The 21626-nt window shown below is 39.7% G+C and overlaps 1 protein-coding gene and 1 long non-coding RNA gene across 6 annotated transcripts in view; one reads left to right on the top strand and one right to left on the bottom strand.

The window, feature by feature from the left end:
- Nucleotides 1-21626, top strand: part of LOC108276956 (uncharacterized) — a 45539-nt gene that overhangs the window by 6143 nt on the left and 17770 nt on the right. Inside the window, exons 4-5 of one of the 5 annotated variants that reach the window (XR_001815020.3) lie at nucleotides 22-1265; nucleotides 1782-2199. The exons of 1 other annotated variant lie outside the window; for it this stretch is intronic. Coding sequence is in view for 3 of the 4 variants with exons in the window: in XM_017489125.3 (XP_017344614.1) it covers nucleotides 1164-1265; nucleotides 1782-1987 (308 nt within the window). In the remaining variant the exon portion in view is untranslated. Of the gene's footprint in view, nucleotides 1-21; nucleotides 1271-1781; nucleotides 2200-21626 lie in introns of those variants that run through there. 3 more of the 5 variants (XM_017489126.3, XM_017489125.3, XM_047161085.2) reach the window with 3 other exon arrangements.
- Nucleotides 1926-16140, bottom strand: LOC128635253 (uncharacterized). The gene is made up of 2 exons (XR_008398177.1): nucleotides 16014-16140; nucleotides 1926-2689 (listed from the first exon to the last, which is right to left on the bottom strand). It is a non-coding gene; the product is annotated as an uncharacterized LOC128635253 (long non-coding RNA).

Below are 21626 nucleotides of genomic sequence, written 5' to 3'. Positions count from 1 at the left end.
ATACTAATGACTTTTTTTTAGATTCCACTGCTTGCAAAGTGAAATTAGGATGGAGCCAGAGAGGGCATGTACCATCATGTGTGCAGCAGCTGTGCTGCACAACATTTACCTAGCCAAAAGAGTGCCTCTCCCAATGGAGGATTTGGGACCAGTGGAGGAAGAGGTGGAACAAATCAGAGAACAAGCCACAGAGGAGGATATGACTGTTCGTCTCATCAGAAGCAATATAATTCGGCTGATCAGCCTATAAAGGAATTGCAATAAGAATTGTAAATTCTTAATGCAAGAAAAATATCCTCTTTAATAATTTTGTTAGGCTACATCAATATTTCACATTTTTTATTGTCTCAAAGCATAAGCCAAATGAATAACAAAGTCAAGCTGTGCAAAACGATTGCCGGCATAATGTTTTTCTTCATGAATATTATTACTGTAGGCAGCTTGTAAATAAATTCTTTATTGATGACATTGTGTATGTTGAGAAATAAAATACAATTGCTGATGAAGATGTCTAAAAAAATGATTTAGATGTATGGGATTTATTCAGGGATTTATAGTATATTTGTTTTATTTATATTTATTGTTTGGGATTATTTAGATGTTCATAAACACACTGTCATTCTCGATTGTGTAGCTGGCCCTTTGTATAGCAATAGCTGGATTTCTAATGCAAGTTTCTGTTTCTCTAGCTCAAGTTTCTCCTTTTCCACCCTTAACTTCTCCGTCTCCGTCTCCATCTCCACTCTCATCATTTCAATATGTAGTGAAACTATTAGTGTGTATAATGTAGTACATAAAAAAGAACATCTACATTTATTTAACAATCATGTATTTAACAAAGTACATTTTAGCTTCTCTTTGGAGTATAGAGAAAGTATCTGTGATCATCAGACAGCAAGAATAATCCTGTGGAGGCTGAAATTCTTAAAATGTCTCATTTTACTCCACCCACCTTCCTTTTAAACGGGTTTCACTGGCCTACACACACGCACATACACACACACACACACAAAAAAAAAAAAAAAAAAAAAAAAAAAAAAGGGGAAGATACAGAAAACACTGCCTACCTCATTTGGTAATGCTGTACATTTTGATAGTTTGATTCACTGAGTGTGTGTGCGTGCGTGTGTGTGTGTGTGCGTGTGCGTGCGTGTGTGTTTCAGTGGGCTGTAAGGTTGAGGAGGCATCATTACTGATCATTGCCGTTATCAGCACATGTGCAGGGCTGCTTTTCCTCGTTCTGCTTGGTGTAGCCATCTTCAAATGTGAGTCTAATCACTACTTATCACACTTAGTATGTCATGCCATCTCAATTATTAACCATATGAACCACGTATATAGAGGAAAAAATGATTTTGTTTCAAGACCAGTCATATTTTTACAATGTACTTCAATCTTGCTACTCTAAGGTCAAGGCGATAAAACTGAAGCATAAGTTTATATATGATTCGTAAGTTTGATACTGAAAAATCATTCACTGGAGTACACTGGAGTACACTGCTCTTTAGGGGGAAATGATTTCTGTTGCAAAGATGTTTTTTTCCAGTTCACATGAAAGCTTAGGTCATGTTAAAAAGGAACCTGTAACTTTCCCATAAACTCCCTGTTTTGTCTTGCTGAAATCTTGCTTAAGATTGAATGTTAAAGTTTTTATACTCTTCTGCTAGAAGGGGTGTATTTTTATACCACTTCTAGTGCTTCAGACAAGTTCCTATTAACATACATGTATTTTGTGAATTCTGTCTGTCTCTCCACCTGTCTGTCTATATGTAAATTGGTAGGTAAGAAAAGACATGCTGCAGATGGTACTGCATACTACAGAAATAAAATCTACGAGAACTTCTCTTTTTCCACAGCTACGATCAACCCAAATCCAAGTCCACAAAATGCTCAGCCTAGTGCCAGATACAATATCAACAGTACTACCAGACCTATTCCACAGACAATCACGCAGACTCAGAGAGAGGAATGCATCTATGAGAACTAACAATAACTAAGCAACTGCTTTCATAAAAAAACAGGCTCCAATGTTGGTTTGTGTGCAATTTATTTTATTTATTACTAGTCACTTTTTCTAAACACATAAACTGTGGTCACACTATCACAGTGTCACTACTCTAAGTGTAGTAGGACCCGACTAACAGTTTATCTCTGTATAGTGGTTTTGTTTCTTCTAAATAAATGGCAAATATTGCGCAACCTGGTTCCTTGCACTTTTTGTAGCAACAGTTTTTATGTGCAATAGATCTATATCTACAGCAGTTTAGGTAAAACAAACAAACAAACAAACAAATAAATCTCAGTGTTGCTTAAGTTATTATCAAAGGTATGGTTGCAAATCTCAAGTAATATTTCACATTTAAATGTACTGATATGGGGGGTGGCTTAGTGGGTATCAGATTTGCCTCACACCTCCTGGGTTGAGGGTTCGATTCCTGCCACTGCCCTGTGTGTGCGGAGCTTGCATGTTCTCCTTGTGCCTCGGGGGTTTCCTCCAGGTACCACAGTTTCCTCCCCAAGTCCAAAGGCATGCATTGTAGGCTGATTGGCATGTCCAACGTGTCCGTAATGTATGAATGGGTGTGTGAATGTGTGTGTAAGTGTGCCCTGGAATGGATTGGCACGCCGTCCAGGGTGTCCCCTGCCTGTGCTCCGTATCTCGGGGATAGGCTCCAGGTTCCCTGCAACCCTGTGTAGGATAAGAGGTACAAAAAATGGATGGATGGATTGATGAATGTAGTTATATTGTAAACAACCATTATCCAAAGCAACTTACAAGTGATCGAGCAAACAATCAAAGTGAAATATTATTATGGGTATCACTTTGCTTTAAAAAGTCCTGAGGACAAGAATGTATAATAATACAAAATATTACAAAACCTTCATAGAGACAGAGCTGCACTGGGCTCACATCCAAGAGACTATACATTTCATTCTTGGTCTACAATTGCAGTAATCTACAGGTATTACTACAAAATAGAACCATTTTTGTACTTAAAGGTGCATTAGTCAATATTGATGAAACAACAAAAAAAAGACCTCAATGTTACTACTGTAGCATTTAAGCAGGTGATGTTCAACAACACCGGAACAACTTTATGTACTTTTTGAACCTGCCCTCATTCCCACCTGTGTGCATAGAATAAAGCTACATCCTCAGAAGCTGTGGTGGTCAGAGTTCAGTGAGAGTTAGCGTTACTAAGGATTGTCATGAAAACACTTTCAAGCAATGAATTAGGCCGTTTATTGTCTTATTGATTATTTAGATTATAAAACCTATCATTGTTAACAGTGAATAATGTGACTATAGGTTAATTTATGATATGGAAGATAAGCATCAACAGATGGCTACAGCACTGCTCTCCCCTTGGCAGATGTCTGTTTATAGCACTTGCCTGTTAATTACCTGTCATTACATTTTACTTCTCCAAAGCAACTTTTCTCTTAATCATGTCATCCATGCACTCTTGGTGCAGCAGTGTTTCTGACGGTAGGCACTAAACTCCCATGTCTCCTGGTATTAAGATTTTAGCATTAGTTGTGGTGTTGCCATTCAACTGCCTGATAACACAGTTATAACTCTAAAAACACAGAATTTGGCTCATACTGATTTATGAGAATGGTCAACAGTGACTTTGATGTCTTGTTTTTCTTTGAGTATCAGTCTTTGCTAGTCAGCATCTTGAGATAACGCCTATATACTGTAGCTAACAATGAAAAATAGCCAATACTTATAGAGACAGCTGAAAAACTAATGCAAGCTCAAACCATTTTGCTGCTGTGAAAATGGTTAAGAGTGTTAGCTGGCATCACACATACATGAAGGTGGTCCATCCAAAACATTACCTTTCCTGCTGCCTAAGTGATGAAGGTACAGCAGAGTACTTGATTTGTTATGTAAAAAATAACATTTAAACCATTCAGTGCTTTATACAGATACATTTACATGCCTTTCCAGTTGCTAATCTTGGGTCCAACTTCATCTGTCATATCACAGCAAACCAGCAACTCCATTTCCCCGTATGCACCACTAACTACAAACATCGCCAAAGAGGACTACACTTCCCACACACACGTTCACCCTCTCCAGAATTCTAATCACACACACCTGTTGCCAATCTCATACTGACTCACTCCATGCTATATAAGAGACAGATCAAACACTTAGTCTTTGCAAAGTATTATGTGTGTCATCCGTATACCGAGCCGTTGATCATCGTGTTTTCTGTCCTAGTTTTGATCTTGTTCTAGCCCTCATTTTCGATTCTTGTTTTGCCTCATTTATGCGCGTTTGCCGATCACCCGATGTGACAGAATACTGCGCCCCAACATGGAAGCAGCAGGAGAGTGTCACAATGAATGCGAATGCCTTTTTATTGTCACTATACACATGTACAATGAAATTAAGAGCCACTCCTTTTTTGTTCCGTGCCAACATGTACATAAAATAAACAAGAAGAATAAACAAGATAAATAAGATAAATAAACAGATAAATAAACAAGATAAATAAGCAAGATAAACATGATATTGGGGGTGGATGGGGGAGGTACTTTGAAATGCACAGTTTTGAGACAATATATACATATGCTGTGAACTCAGCACATGTATGTGTTTAGAATGGTAATAGCTTTTGGGAAAAAACTATTCTTAAATCTACTAGTCCTTGTTTTGATGCACCTGTAACGTCTCCCTGAGGGCAACAGATTGAACAGATCAAAGCCAGGGTGAGAGCTGTCCACTATGATGGTTTTTCTTCGGCTGAGGCAACGGGATGTGTAAATATCCATCAGGGAGGGGAGAGGGCAGCCAATGATCTTCTGTGCTGCTCTTACTACTCTCTGAAGCCTCTCCCTGTCTGCCGCGGTGCAGCTACCGTACCACACCGTGATACAGTATGTCAGCAGGCTCTTGACGGACGAGCGGTAGAAGATCAGCAGCAGATTGGAGTCCAGATTGTACTTCCTGAGAACCCTCAGGAAGTGTAGCCGCGTTTGAGCCTTCTTGATAACCGCTGTGATGTTGTCCGTCCAGGAGATGTCTGCAGAGATAAGGATGCCAAGAAACCGGAAGGTGTGGACCCTCTCCACACACTCACCATTAATGAAAAGGGGGGCCAGCTTAGTGTTGTGCTTCCTGAAGTCTACAATGAGTTCCTTGGTTTTCTTGGTGTTTAGAGCCAGATTGTTCTTTGAACACCTGGCTGCCAAGTTTAGGACTTCCTCTCTGTAGGCTACCTCATCTCCTTTTGAGATGAGTCCGACCACTGTGGTGTCGTCAGCGAACTTGATGATAAGATTATTGTTGTGGACTGGACTACAGTCGTATGTGTAGAGACAGTACAGGAGGGGGCTCAGCACACAGCCCTGTGGAGAACCTGTGCTCAACGTGCGAGTGGAGGAGAGGTGGGGTCCGAGTCTCACTGTCTGAGACCGGATCGTGAGAAAGTTCTTTATCCAGGCACATGTGGAGGGGGGGGAGGCCAAGAGTGACCAATTTGGTGATGAGAATGTCCGGAATGATTGTATTACAAGCCGAACTGTAATCCACTAAAAGCATCCGGACGTAGCTCGGTTGCTGCTCTAGATGTCTCAACACATAGTGGACAGCTACGGCGATAGCATCCTCTGTGGATCTGTTTGCGCGATATGCAAACTGATAAGGATCGAAGTCTGGAGGGAGGTAGTCCTTGATGTGCTGAAGAACCAATCTCTCAAAGCACTTCATGATAACTGGAGTGAGGGCCACAAGACGATAATCATTTAGGCCAGTGGTGGGTGACTTCTTTGGCACTGGGATGATTGTGGCTGATTTTAGGCAGGCCGGGATGACTGCTTGGGCCAGGGAGAGATTGAAGATCCTGGTAAAGATGTGGGCAAGCTGGTGGGCACACGATCTGAGCACCTTTCCAGGTATACCGTCTGGGCCAGCAGCTTTCCTGGGGTTCACTGCCAGAAACATCCGTCTAACATCGTGTTCCCTCACAGTAAGTAGAGTGGTGCAGGAACCAGGTGGGGATGGAGGCAGGGCTGGACTGGTACGGGAGCCAGATGAGGGTGGAGGTGAGGCTGGAGCAGATGAGTGCTGTTGTTGTGATGTTTCAAAGCGAGCAAAGAAGCAATTTAGCTCTTCTGCCAGCATCGCACTCAGGTCTCCTGTTGTCGCATCACGGCCTCTGTAGTTCATGCCCTGCCACACCTCCCGTTTATTTTTGCTGGACAGGTGGGACTCTATGCTCCTCTTATAGACCGCCTTAGCTTCCTTAATACCACCTTTCAGGTTGGCACGAGCGGCTCTGTACAGAGCTCTATTACCAGACCTGAAGGCAGCGTCTCGGGCTTTGAGTAGTGTGAGGACCTGTTTGGTCATCCAAGGTTTCTGGTTTTGGAAAACCCGAATGTTTTTGTCCACAGTCACATTTCCAATACAGAACTTGATATAGTCCAGTACCGTTCCTGTTAATGTTTCTAGCTCTTGATGTTCAAACAAATCCCAGTCTGTCAGTTCGAAGCAGTCCTGTAGTTTGCAGAATGCATCATCAGGCCAGGTGGTAACAGTCTTTATAGTGGTCTTGACACTGTGTCTGAGGGGGGTGTAGGCAGGGGAGAGCAGGAGGGAGAGATGGTCTGATTGGCCGAGGTGGGGGAGAGGTATGGCTCTATACGCATGCTTAATGTTGGAGTAAACATGATCCAGAGTGTTCGCCCCTCTAGTAAAACACTTAACATGTTGATAGAATTTTGGGAGTACAGTCTTCAAGTTCGCCTTATTAAAGTGTCCTGCAATAATGTGAACACCGTCGGGGTAAGCCCACTGCTGTTCGTTTATGGTGTTCAACAGGAGAGAGAGCGCCTGGTTCACATTGGCGTCGGGTGGAATACACACAGCCGTGATAATCACTACTGTTAGCTCTCTCGGTAGGAAAAAGGTCCGACATCTTACAGACATGTACTCGAGGTCAGGGGAACAATGTTTATCTATCATTGTTCCGTTATTACACCAATTTTCGTGCACATACATACAGAGCACCCCCCCCTGCTCTTACCGGAGTCCTCAGTCATGTCCCAGCGAAGCATAGTACGACCTGCTAGCTGCATGCTAGCATCGGGTATCCTCGGACAAAGCCAGGTTTCAGTAATAATCAAAACACAGCAATCACAAACGTAGCGATTTCCAGCTAGTTGTAATTCCAAATTGTCGATTTTATTCACTAGGGATCTGGCATTGGAGAGAAACAGGCTCGGTAAAGGTGGCTTGTGTACTTGTTTTCTTAGCCTTAACATAATACCGGACCTGCATCCCCGCTTTTGCTTCCTCTCCCTCCTCCGTCTGCGCCGCCTTCTGGACCCGACAACAATCCACGGAAAGCCCGGCAATCTTGTTATGTCGTCTGGGATGTTGTGCGTGTGATGAAAGATTCTCGAAATAGGTATTCGGTGTTGGTCCCCAATATCCATAAGGTTCTGACTTGTATAGCGAATGTTCGTAGAACCGATAATGCACAGACAAGTAATAAAGAAATAATACAAAAACAACAAAAAGGAGCACTGAAAAGGAGAGCCGTGAGCCGCTGCAACTGTGTGCACAGCCATCATGTATGTACCGAAGTACGCATGTATGCATCATGTACACACCGGAGTACTTGGATCATGTGACTACCCGAGGCAACTACAATGTCTAAACTGTGATAAGCTGGGGAGATCCGGAACGTCTTATTGCTCTCAGGAATGTTTCAAGGGTAGATGTCTTGCCTGCCAACGGCTCCGCAGGAAAGCAAGAGCAGAGCTCCAGCCGGAGGTCAACGTGGCGACCTCATCTCCAGAACTCTAACCTGAGAACCACGAAGTAGTCTCACCTGAAGATCTCCAGCATGAGATCCACGAGGTGGTCTCAACCCCAGAGCTTCAGCATGAGACCAACATGGTGACCTCATCCAAAAGAGCTCCAACCTGAGACCGACAAAGTAGTCTCACCTGCAGAACTCTTGCATGAGACCCACGAGGCGGTCTCATCCCCAGAGCTCCAGCATGAGACCTACGAGGTGGTCTCATCTCCAGAGCTCCAGCAGAAAGTCAAGTTCCTGCTAGAGGTCAACGAGGTCACCTCCCAAGCCGTCTTCCTGTCTGAGGTCAACAAGGTGACCTCTCAAGCCAAGTTCCTGTCAGAGGTTGAAGAGACAACCTCTCAAGCCAAGTTCCTGTCCGAGGTCGAAGAAACGACCTCCCAAGCCAAGTTCATGTATGCGGTCGAAAAGGCGAACTTTCAAGCCAAGTTCCTGTCAGAGGTCGAAGAGATGACCTCCGACACCATATTCACGTCCGAGGTGTACAAGGCCACCATGACCTATGGCTAATGAGCTTCAATGTTTTGGATCATGAGCAGATCCGTTCTTTCTCCACACTTTGGCCTTTCCATCACTTCCAATCTGGCCTTCAGAGTCTTACTGCTCATGAGTGGTTTGCATCTTGTGGTATGGCTTCCATATTTCTGCTATGGAAGCCATCTTTGAATGGTCTATTGTGATATCCTCACCCCGGCCCTGTGGAGGTTGTTGGTTATGTCACTGACTGTTGCTTTTGGGTTTCTCTTCACAGCGCTCACAATGTTTCTTTGGCCAACTGGTTCCATGTCTTGTTGTTAGTACACCGGTGGTTTCTTTCTTTTTCAGGACATTCAACAAATTGTTGTATTGGTTATGTCCAAATGTCTTGCTTTTCTCCCATAAACAGCTCTCTGGTCTTCATGTTGGTTTATCATTTTTAACAACAAATGCAGTCTTGAAACCCAAGGCTCAAACCAACAATAGACATTCGGAACTATTTATTGTTTATACTGGCGTTCTAACAGGGCACACCTGGGCTACAAGAAAACACATGTCAGTCACATGTTATTTTTGATCACATGAAAAATGGGTGGATTCAAATAAAAAGTGCCATGTTCTAAGCTGTTTAACACATAGATGAAATATCAATGAAATTCAGATCTATAGAAACTCTGGTCTGTCATTCGTATTTTAATCTCAAACCCAAATTTCCTCACAATAGCAAAAACAAAAGAATTGGCCTAACAGTTCTAATACTTTAAGAGGGGACTGTAATAAAACACTAAAATGTTTTCCTGAAATTCCCAATTCACAAATGACTGAAATATAAACAAATACATTAAAATCACGTATAGTCACTGATTTACATGTCATTACACATATTAATAACTATCATTTGAAAACTATTAAATCAGTTACAATTTTCATGTTTTGCAAGGATTACAGTAACGTGGTACAAAAATATTCTCCCAGATTTGTCCAGTGGACATAATATGTCCTTTCAAAAATCCTAATTATACCACAACTGGTGCAACACTCTGCCACTAATGTGCTGTCATTTCTGTTGTGCTATGACTAGGGTCAATCATTTTATAGACACTCCTCAACTCCTCCTTTTATAGACCTTTCACCTTTCATTAGCCGAATTTTGTGTTGTTGTTCTTTTTTTTGTTGTTGTTATATAACTTGGCTTCCATGCACTTAAATGGCCGAGTGGGTTAAAGCTAAATGCTAAAATGCTAACACCAACCAGCCTACATACAGAGCTCTGAAGTTAATCTGTAACAAGCAGAGCATGTCTGTAAGATGATTAGATGATAAGTAACTCAGGATAAGTGAAATCTAATGGTTATTAATTGCCAAATACAAGAAATCAACTTCTGCCAACAGGACATGATTATCTGAGAGTTTCTGAATGCGAAGCATAGCCATCCTGTATATAAATTTATATACAGTTAACTAACCTGTAGCATTGTTATTCACTTTTGTTAACAGTTTGTGAAATTGTTGTTTCAGCTATGAAATAAGAACACAGATGTGCTCTGGCACTGAGGCAATAAGTGGAACATACACATGAATCAAAAACAAGCTAGGTACTTAGCAGAAGAGGCTTTTGGCTTTATTACCTACTTCTACATAAAAACTGTGTGCTGGGTAAAATGTAAAGAATAATTCATTAAAATCCCACTGATCTTTGTGAATATGGGAGGGAATGGGGGTACAAAATAATCATTCAAATAACGAAGACCTAATCTTGAAAAAAAAAAAAAAGGACTAATTTTACCTTTAAGTACGGTACACTATCAAGCTAAGTGATTAATGGTTTCAGTGAAGAACCAAATACAATGTTCTAATTAATTACAGATATTAAGACACTAGTCTGTCTTTATATTCAGTGGTGAACATGTTATGTGTCTAAGAAATTAATGAGACATTATTATATTGAGTACTAGATGAAAGAACAATCAGGTGCTATCGACTGGCTTTTCTTACCATTACTGCAAGCAGCAGTGTGCCACATTGCAACTGTGGTGTAATCTGCAGTGTTATAAACAACATATATTCACCTGAATGAACTTGTTACTTAACAGTAGTTAGTTAACTAAGCTTTGCTTGGAGGTAAAACAGAGAGAACTGCTCAGATTATAAATGACTTTTTCTCTGCACTACACTGTAGCTTTAAGTACTATAATTTGTGGTTTTGAGCAACATGTTTTCTTACAAAGGAACTTCAGGTAATATACATACACCACAAATGCACATTACCTACACAATGCACAATAGCCAACAACATTAAATTTTATTTTAAAAAAATTAAGAACTTAATATAATTCAGCCAAATCAAGAAGTGTTGCAGCTGACCCTACCTTGTTGCAGTTTCTATTTGTAGCTTGTGAGTCCTATTGAATAATACTCATCAACACATTTTTATTCAACACTGGTAAACCAGCACAAATACAATATTTTTTGTGAACGCAAGAGTAACTTAATGCAGCTAAATTAAGTTTCTTTAGAGTATTCCTAGTAAAATGTCATTTATTAAAGGTCAAGCATAGACTAGGTAGAGAGGTGTAGCATTTCCTGTCTCCACAGTGGTCGGTTTGTGGTTTATGCAGGAAATCATCAATAACAGACCCGCTGCAGTTTACTTCATTTGTGAGAAAGCTTTACCTTCTTGCTAAAATGGTAAGTACTATCAATACGAAGAAATTTCTTTCCTAAAAAACTCCCACAAAAACCCCACAATGTGGTTATGAAGGGGATTTATATTCAGATAATTCAGGTAAAATCACTTACATGCTATTCATATACTTTAACTGTGATATTTCTTTCAGAAAGCAGTCCTATTCTGGATTCTGTCTTTTTTCCTCTGGTATTGCATTTATTTCACTTCATGTGCATCAATTTGTTAATATATTAAAGTATTTACTACAGAAATTTTAAACCAAATCTTACACTGAATCTTACAAATCTTATACATAGATTAATACATTAATCTTGATATATCAAAATGTGTAAAATTCCCTGTGTAATTGATTTTTATTATAATAATATTAGATTTTAACCTCATAGACTTGTTCACTGATAATAGCAATAATTTTAATCAATAATTTGAATTTTTTACTCCTTGAGTTAATAACAATAATTTGAATCACATTAAATACACAACATAATATAATAAAATCACTTCTAAACATCTTTCAGCCGTGTGGAACTGCAGTAATTTTAATTCAACACAGATAATTCATCAAGGATTGCTAACCACCATCAACTGTTATGGAAAAGAGGACTGTTGTTTTATAAAGAGAAGTGTTGTAAGAAGTGATGTAAACCAGTCCTGGACTAAACAGTTCTGTAAGACAACATCAGATTTCTATGGATAACAGAAACAGAGCGAACATCATTTGACTTGCTAAATATTCAGATAAATCATTTTTATCATGCGTACAATAGATGAACATATCCTACTTCCTACTTCCTAGAAGTTGTGTGTTAATACAGATGACATTCATTCATGTCATGGGTAAGAATTTCACGTATTTATTTATTTATTTGCTCACATGAACATGATTTTATATATATATATATATATATATATATATATATATATATATATATATATATATATTTTATATAGTTTTAACATCTCCATCATTCTAATTCTTTTGGATATTCTTTGCTCTTTGGGACAAAATATTAAATAAAAGTAGATAAGTAAAGTGGCCCTGGACTTTCTGGCCCACAGCAGCCCACCACATGCCAGATTGATGTGCAGACTAATTTTTAACACCACTTACTAGCATACAAATATAACACAATACAGAAATAAATACTATATTTAAACATATTTATTTGAAGCAACACAAGTAATCCCTTTGCTAAAACAAACAGAAGAACAGTAAGGCAAACAACATTTATAATATAAAACTATTAGCTGGTCAGGGGGTATCGTCTTGGTGGAGTATAGGACAGCTGCACCGCTCAGCTGTAGAACTGCTGAATCAGGACTGAAAATTTATATTTAGCATTAACATGAATCTTCATCTGAATGGAATACTATTAGGCTATCATGTGATGAAACTTGCCTACAGTATGATCATGTCCACAGTCTCCAGGGCATCTTCTGGGAGCAGGTCAGCCGAGCTTTATGAGGAGGAGGAGAAGAGGGCTATATGTGAGAAAGTGTGTTCAGTTTGATTACCATGCTCTTTACTAGGCTCAGGGAGGGTGGGGAAGAGGTGTTGGTCATCATCTGCAGCTGCATGCGCTGGTTCATCATCACTGACCCTACTGCATGTCCCAGCTGTCCTTGGTTGTAATGCTAGAGCCATCAGAGCCTATGGAACAGCAACTTCCCTTCATGCCAAAGGCATTATCTGTTACCTTAAAGCATTTCCCAGCATCTGCCTCTAATGCTTTAAGGTTTTTTTCTGCCTATTATTTTCTCTGTGACGATGGTACCTGCTGCCTGCAAGTGTTTCTGGAGCTCTTTCCGAGAGATCCTTGGCTCTTGGGCTACTCTTCTGACTACTCTTCTGACTCCCTGGTCAGAAATCCTGCGAGGAGCTCCTGTGCATGGCCGGTTGATGATGGAGTGATGTTGCTTCCAGTTGTGGATAATGGCCCCAACGGTGCTTACTGGAGGATTCAGAAGTTTTGAAATACGTCTGTATCTGATTCCATCAATATGTTTTGCAACAGTAAGGTTGTGAAGGTCTTGGGAGAGCTCTTTTGCTTTTACCCATCATGAGAGGTTTCTTGTGTGACACCTTGGTAAAGAAAAGCCTTTTTATAGACCATCAATTTACTAACCCAGCTGATATTAAATTGCACAGATAGTGGGTATAATTACTTACGGATTTCAGCTGGTTCCTTGCCTTAGCTTAGAGAACTGCCTTTCCTTAGCGTGTTCAATACTTTTTTCCTGTGTCATTCCACTTTATTACACATAACTTTATTTATGAACGTTAATGTTGTGAATGCTTTATATTTCCAGATTTCTTGAGTTAATACTGATGTCTGTTGAAAATTCTATCTGAATCTCCTCATTGGAAATATATTTACTGAAAAAAATGTTGACGCGTTCAATACTTATTTCCCCCACTGTATAATCACAGTGAACACAACAATTTGTCTTTTCAGTAATGTTCTGTATGGGTTTAACTATTTGTTATGTAACTATAAACTAATTTCAGTTGTTGCCTTTCAGCTGCATGCCATCTCTAATGATGGGATTGTTACATCTGAACTTGTCTCAACCTCTCAGGTTTACTCAATCAACAGCACAAACTGAACTAATGTATCTGCTTCAAAGAAAGAGGTTTTGATGACTTCAGAAGTGCCATTATAATGGTGTAACACCAGATATTACTCCTGCCTGCCAGCAGAATAATCTCCCAATTTCTACTGCAACCTCTGCCAGCCACTTCTATGCCACAGTATACTGTATATACCCATCAAGTTCAGCAACTCACTGCAAAGTCTTGCCAACCTTGTGACTGTGTAAATTATGAGAATAATAGTTCTCCTGCTTTTGTATGTTGTGTCTAACTGCTCTCTGTTTATTCTCGAGCTTACCCTTTACCCTGGTTATACTGTGTCTTTTTGTGTTTTGTCTGCTTGTGTTTTGAGTGTTTATCTATTCTGAGGCCTGTTTCACAAAGCGAGTTGAATAAACTTGAGAAAACCAAACAAATCCAACTTGGGTTAATTAAAGTTAACAGGTTTCATGACACTGGTTATCAGCTTTCTCTGTGAACCCAGGTTTTAATCTTGAATCAAGGTTTACTCAGCATGCGCATGCACAGAAAAACCAGATGTAGAGCAAGCTGAACAGCTGAAGAGCAAGAAATTACTTCCAGTTGAAGAGCAAGAAATTATTTTGCAGAAATATGAGGAATTTAAACCTACACTAACCGCAAAAGGCAACACCGTTGTGCCTGACAAAGCTGTAAATGCGTAAATGTACTTTCACAATAAGTATAAATGCATTGAAAACTTATAACCCCAACATTTTTTATGTAAATTCATTTAGGATAAATGTCTTTTTTTATTAACATTAATAAAATAAATATACATTTGTGAAAATATATTAGGACAGGAATAATGCCATTGCATGAAAATTTGTACCACTTACAAAAAACCGTGACGAAATACATAAGTTTACGGACAGCAAAAACGTAGCTTTGGTGTGTCAGATTTTTAATGTGTGTCTCAACAAGCCGGCAGAGATAAACTATACCATCTGCTGAAAATCCGATATCTTACATTCAGATGGTCATCAGGATAAGCCAGGGTATTGTGTTGGTCTGCCCCTAAAAGTTCTTTCCCTTCGACGTGCCCTTGTTATTAATTGTGCTCCTAGCTCCACAGGATTCTCCATAAATCAGTGGTGAAGCCACTGCTGCAAACACTAAAGGGTTAACTTTCATACATCAGATTTAAATCACTTTGCTCACAGCTGATGGTCCAGTTTGAGTTTGAGTTCCATGGCAATGAAACCCGCTAAAAACCTATCAACCTTGTTGAGACCGTAAAACCAGAGTTTGCTCAAACTAAACACAAACTTGCCTGGGTAGCCACTAAAACCGGCTTTGTGAAACAGGCCTCTTAGTTTGGCTTGTGATTTTAAGTTTCTATTCCTCGACTTTGTAATAAAGTGCTTCTGAACATTTTAGAAACACTCTCCGTCTGAATCTAGTTTTTTACTGAAGAGCTTGCTTCTTATTGTCGATCTAATGTAGGTTTGGAAATCTAAAGTCAGCTGTTACTTATTAACTAGGTTAAGCTTGTACTTACTAAACTCAAGTTACCACAGCAATATATAGAACCATCTCCGTGGAAACAAAATATTATAGTGGACTCCCTTGAACAATTACATCACAGAGTATGTATAAGCATGTCTGGGTTGATCTAAAGCCTCCTGCCATCTGCCCACAATGCACACACACATATCACATATCACATATCTACCAGTATCCCAAGGTTTCACCACAATACTCATCATTGACTGTTACCCCTGCCAATCCAGTTGAAGCTCTGGTAGACAGCAGTGGATGAGGATGAGTCAGTGGACCTCTGAAGTGGTACATGTCTGATTACAACAAACAGCTCTAGGACCAAATTTCCAAAAGGACAAGAAATGCAGACTGCATCCACAGCTACACTCAGGCCAGATGGTCTGGTTGTTCTTTTATTAAAGCAAGTTAAGTCAGTGATTCAATATTCCTTTGACAATGTCAATCCAGTTTCAAACCACCTTGAATTACCATCATTCTTTAGAATTAGCCCCTACATGTCACATAAAGTATCTGTGGTTAAAACTGTTTTCTTCTCCCTGGAGCAAGTTGTGGTTGAGTGTGATCAAATTAAATAAAGATAGTATGAAGGGTCTGTTTTTCTGTCACAGACTTCCTGTGTTCTCATGAACTTTACATTGCAAGTCCACCCCCGCGTGTAAAGAGTGAAAAGCCACTAAACCTATGTGTTTTTATCTTATGTGTCATCTCATGTAATGTAATAATTGCACTTCTGTTGATACACTTAAAATAAGCTTGGTTTCAGATGTCTGCCAGATGGAAAGGGATGCTAAGCTATAAAAATTTTGATCTTCCTCAGTACAAACAAGGCCATTAAAAATATGCCCAGTGCTTCACAATATTGAAAATAATCAGAGAAAGGTATACATATCACCTGGAGTGATAGTGGATGAGGTGTCCCATTTGTTGGAAGGTAGTAGTGAGTGGGGCTGGGATGGCGTCCCTTGCGGAAAGGGTGACGTCACCACCTGTTTCCCTCCGGCATGGCATCAGGTTTGTGTCTGCAAACAGCGTGACCATGGAGGATGTGTTACTGGCTGAATAAAGCAGTGATTGTTTTTATAAAGAAAGAGAATCAAGTGAATCGCTTAATAAGCAATAGGATGGAGGATTCGTGGCGATTTGACCACAGTCATGCTGCTGGTTGCACCAGAGTAACTCTCTCTAATTCATAATGATGAAATAGCAAGGGAGCTTCAGCGCTATGGAAAGTTACCCAGTGCAATAAAAACAGTTCCTCTCGGGTGAAAAATGAAGCGTTAAAAGCATTGTTCTGAAGACATGTATTCATCTTCTTAAGTGAACAGGATCTAGATGTGTCTTTTAGAGTGTGATATGAGGGCAGAGCATATAGAGATTAGCATGTCCACACAAGGCCCAATATCTATATGAGATAATGATAATGAGTCTTTATTAATCACATATACATTATATGATCAATATCAATTGGGTTAGGGACAGGAATAAATTAGCAATGCTTTTAAAGTTTTTAAGAATTAATATGGTTAATGTTTCCTTTTTACAGGAGATATACACTGATAATAATAATAACAAAGTTGAAAGGGGATTGTGGTGGAAAGGAAATCTTGTAATGAGTCATGGGACAAGAAATAGTGCGGGGGTAGCCATTTTATTTTCCAAAAATCTGAACATTAATATCTTAAAGGTAGAAGAAATTGTTAAAGGAATATTATTAGTAACACAAATTAAGCATGAAGGAACTGTATTTGTATTCATCAGTGTTTATGCTCCTAACAATGGTTCAGAGTGGTTGACTTTCTTTATAAAAGTAAGGAAGGTTATTGAAAAATATGATGATAGTCTGTGTGTTATACTTCGGGGAGATTTGAACTGTACAATAGACTTTACTGTTGATAGAAATGGGGAAGAACCTCATAAACATTCAACTGTTGTATTATCAAAAATTAACAATAATTTCCAACTGATAGATGTATGGAGAACAAGAAATAAAGGCGCAAAACAGTATACAGGGCTAAAAGTGGTTGATAAACAGTTAGTGGTGTGAGATTAGATTAAATTTTATTTGGAAAAGACATGGAACAGTAAGGTGATGAATATTTTTATTGCACCTAATGGTTTTTCAGACCATCATATGGTAAAATTGGATGTTAACACAAAAAGAACATCAAAATCAAACTACTATTGGATTTTTAATGCCATGTTACTACAGGACAGTGTCTTTTGTGAAAATTTCAAATTGTTCTGGAATAGCTGGAAACTGAAGAAGTGTTCTTTTGAAAACCGTAGTCAATGTTGGGATGTGGGCAAAGTCAATAGAAAAATGTTTTGTCAAAATTATACATTCCACTCATCAGCTATGGTGAGGGTAACACTGACGGTCTTGCAAAGAGACATAGAGTGCTTGGAAAGACAAATTGTAAACAATAATGAAACTGTACAGTGTGATGGGTTAATCAAGAAGAGAGAGGAACTGGGTTTTCTTTTACATGAGCAAGCAAAAGGACACCGATAAGAACAAGATACTGCTCCATCAGAGACATAGATGCTCCCAGTGCTTTCTTTTTTAATCTTGAAAGGAAAAGTGTCCAACAGAAGATGATGTGCCAACTTCGTCGTTCGGATGGGATTTGTTATGTCGGATCCTGCAGAAATGAGGAGTCTAGAAGGAGACTTTTATAAACAATTATCAAATGCTGAGAGCTGTGACACTGACTGTCCTGAGGATTTACTTAAAGATAGATCGATAGATAGATAGATAGATAGATAGATAGATAGAGATTCACTCACTCACAACTCGTTTGTGGAAGTGTATCATGTCATAAACAAAGCAGATTTCTGAGGATCTTAGAAAACGAGTTGTTGATGCTCACCAGGATGGAAAAGGTTACAAAACCATCTCTAAAGAGTTTGGAATCCACAGTCACACAGATTGTGGACAAATGGAGGAATTTCAAGACGATTGTTACCCTCGCCAGGAAGCAGAGTTATTATAGTTTTACGTGTGGGGACAGTGAGAACCATTCCAACAGCTTCAGCTTGCCTTTCTTAACCCTGGAATGCATGAACCAAAAAACTAATACATAGAGTGGGACAAAATGACCCGTATTAGGTTGAATGGTTTTCAATGGTTTGCATATTTTTTTTCTTCAGAAAAAAATAGGTTTCTAGTTAATGAAATTCTTTTAAACATGGATGATACACAAATGTTTGCATTTATCAAACATGTTTATTTGTTCACTTCTCTAGTACATGTGCAAAACAAAGATCAAATTAAATTTATTAAAATGCAGTTTAACTTTTTCTGAGCTAACTCGGAACAAATTTAGTACTACTGTAATGCATGTTGTAGTCAGAACTGTCATTGCGTGTCTTGCAGGTAACGTGAGAATGATCTTTGCAATTTGACCCACTTTATGCATTCTAGGGTTAAAGTAGTTCATGTGGATGTTGAGATACATTTTGTTGTAGAAACCAGCCTATTTTTTGCTCCAGTTTCTTGACTGACTGTGTCACATTTGCTTCCAGAATTTGCATGTATTTACTACAATTCATTCTTCCTTGTTCCTGTGCAATGTTTCATGTGCCACTGATACCCACACAACCCCTATGCATAATGGACCCACCCTCATGCTAGGTGTTCTTTTCATCAAACGCTACTGCTTTATTTTCTCCAAACATACTTTTGGTGATTGTGGCCAAAGACTTCCATTTTTACATCACATGTTTCCAAAATGCCTCTGGCATATATAGTATAGTATAGTAATGCCACATTTGTAATGAAGTCACAGGTAATGTTCCCTTCTGATGACTCATTCAGAGCATGTTTGTGCAATCACTGCATAAATAGGTTCTATCTAAGAGCTTTATAGGTCTTCCAAAACAGTACTGTTGTGTGTACAAAACAGTAGCAAATTAATCACATGAAAGTCTGAGAATTTTCAATTTTATTTGTCCAACTCGAGGGTGCAGTCAGATAGACTCGTTGTCATGATGTGATCATAATGTATCTTGTTTCAACAGGCAGATAGGTATTGTCACGTATTGAGGTTGAGCCAGAAGCAGGTGCAGATAATGACATTTATTTAAACAAATGTACTATGAGAAAAACACACTAAGACAACTTGGTAAAAACACTGTGGCATGAAACAAAACACTGAGACATAAACAACAAGAGTCTAGGACAACGAAAGACCAGCAAATAGTGCAGACAAGGACTATACACACACAAGCGCGCACACACACACACACACACACACACACCCACACACACACCCACACACACACACACCCACACACACACACACACACACACACGTGCTCATTAACAAAACGTGAGTCAGGTGCAGGTGATCATGTGACAGCTAGTGCAGTGCAGTGGCTGATGGGAAGTGGAGTCCAGAGTTTCTTGATACATGACAGAACCCTCCCCCAAGGGCGCTACTCCCGGAGCGCCCAAAATTATACGTCCTCCATCTGGTGGTCCTGGCCCCCTGGGCAAAATGTCCCCAGCAGAACCAGGAGGCCGAGCGGCTTCCACAACGGCACAGGGAGGCAGAGATACTTCCTCGGCTGAACATGAAAGCGGGGCGATGTCCTTGGCAGAGCATGAAAGCGGGGCGACGTCCTCCACGGGACAGGAGAGGGGAGCGAGGTTCTCCGTGAGACATCCAGGGGGGAGCGAGGTTCTCCGCGAGGCCAGGGAGAGGAGCGAGGTTCTTCGCGAGGCCAGGGAGAGGAGCGAGGTGATCTGCTGCTTCTGATAAAGGGTCTTTCATTCTGTCATGTATCGAGGTTGAGCCAGAAGCAGGTGCAGATAATGACATTTATTTAAACAAATGTACTATGAGAAAAAGACACTAAGACAACTTGGTAAAACACTGTGGCATGAAACAAAACACCGAGACATAAAAAAACAAGAGTCTAGGACAATGAAAGACCAGCAAACAGTGCAGACAAGGACTATATATACACACACACACACACATACACACACACACACACACACACACACACACACACACACAGTGCTCATTAACAAAACGTGAGTCAGGTGCAGGTGATCATGTGACAGCTAGTGCTGTGCAGTGGCTGATGGAAAGTGGAGTCCAGAGTCTCTTGATACATGACAGGTATGCTGAGACCATTAGCTCTTCTGCTAACAGCTTCATAATATTAGCAGCATTTTATATGCTTATGCTTATAGTTTTCGTATTGATTGAGATGGAATGTGTTGGTAAATACTACCTACTCAAGTTTGTTAAATTTCCACACATGCAAGTAACCTTGTTATATTATATGTACGTTATATAGTCAGTAAAGCCACAATGCCTTAAAGAAATTAAAGAAACACCGAAGGAAGAGGCAGCGAAAGGGACAGCTTCCTTATCAACATGGGTGAAAAAAAGTGAGCTAATATGAGACAGATAGTTGCAAACAAAGGCATCATATGTGTACAAATAATGATAGCCAGTGTTACACGGTGTTCTGTTCGGCCATACACTGATTATCCTTGACCCCCACGGCACCGCCTCCACTGATCTTTTGTTTTTTTAAATAAATAAAAAACATTTTGTTCAATTGGAGAACATTCAATGGAAGCTATAAACTGAAAGCGTCTGCTCCATTCAGCATGAGCTGCAGAGTCGCAGCACAGAATAATAATGAACTTTTCAAGATCGCAAATATAGTTCTACTATATACATATAGTAACTTGCCCCTTGTTAACTGATATGGTAAATTTAGTCCTGTAGCCTAAGTGATATGAAAAAATTGTGATATAAGCTCATTAAAATCTAAGTTTATCTTTGTCACGTATTCCACATAATGAAGGTTAGGACGGATACAAGTGCAGATAAGAGCTTTTAATAAAGAGAGGCAGGCAGACAAATCCAAATCATGAGACAATAGCGTGGTCAAGAAACAGGCAACGGGTCAGGCGATCTGTAAACAGGCATAAACTTGGCAAGGCAAGAATCGGAACGAGGAACAACAAGCAAGATCAGTGAACATGAAACAAAACGAGGAACGGTACAAACGCTTGGTACGAGTGAATGCCTCGGAATGACCAACGCTTAGTATTACCTACTCAGCTTGGCTCAAGGTCCCTTTCATGAACCTTCCAACTAACTGTTCCTCAGTGGTGGAACGAACTTCCACCGGACCGCAGAATCTGTCACTATCTTCAAAAAACAGCTAAAGACCCACCTCTTCTGCGAACACCTAACCAACCCATAAAAAAAATAATAAATAATAATAATAATAAATAAATAAAACCCTTACTCTGGCATTTACACCTCTACTCTGCACACTTTGCTTCTTCTGGAACTCAATTAATGGATCTTGTATGGTAGCACAACGTGTATTGTTCTCTACTTGAGATCGTTTTGCTTGTATTTTCTCATTTGTAACCGCTTTGGATAAAGCATCTGCTAAAGTGCCAAAATGTAAAGTCCTTTTAAAATGTGCTGTGATTGTGTGTGAGATTGGATGCAGGTGTGAATGATTT

The sequence above is a fragment of the Ictalurus punctatus genome, chromosome 16 (genome assembly GCF_001660625.3).
Source record: "Ictalurus punctatus breed USDA103 chromosome 16, Coco_2.0, whole genome shotgun sequence".
Taxonomy (NCBI): Eukaryota; Metazoa; Chordata; class Actinopteri; order Siluriformes; family Ictaluridae; genus Ictalurus; species Ictalurus punctatus.
The sequence above is the reverse complement of the archived record's forward strand: the minus strand, read 5'-3'. Positions and strand labels throughout refer to the sequence as shown.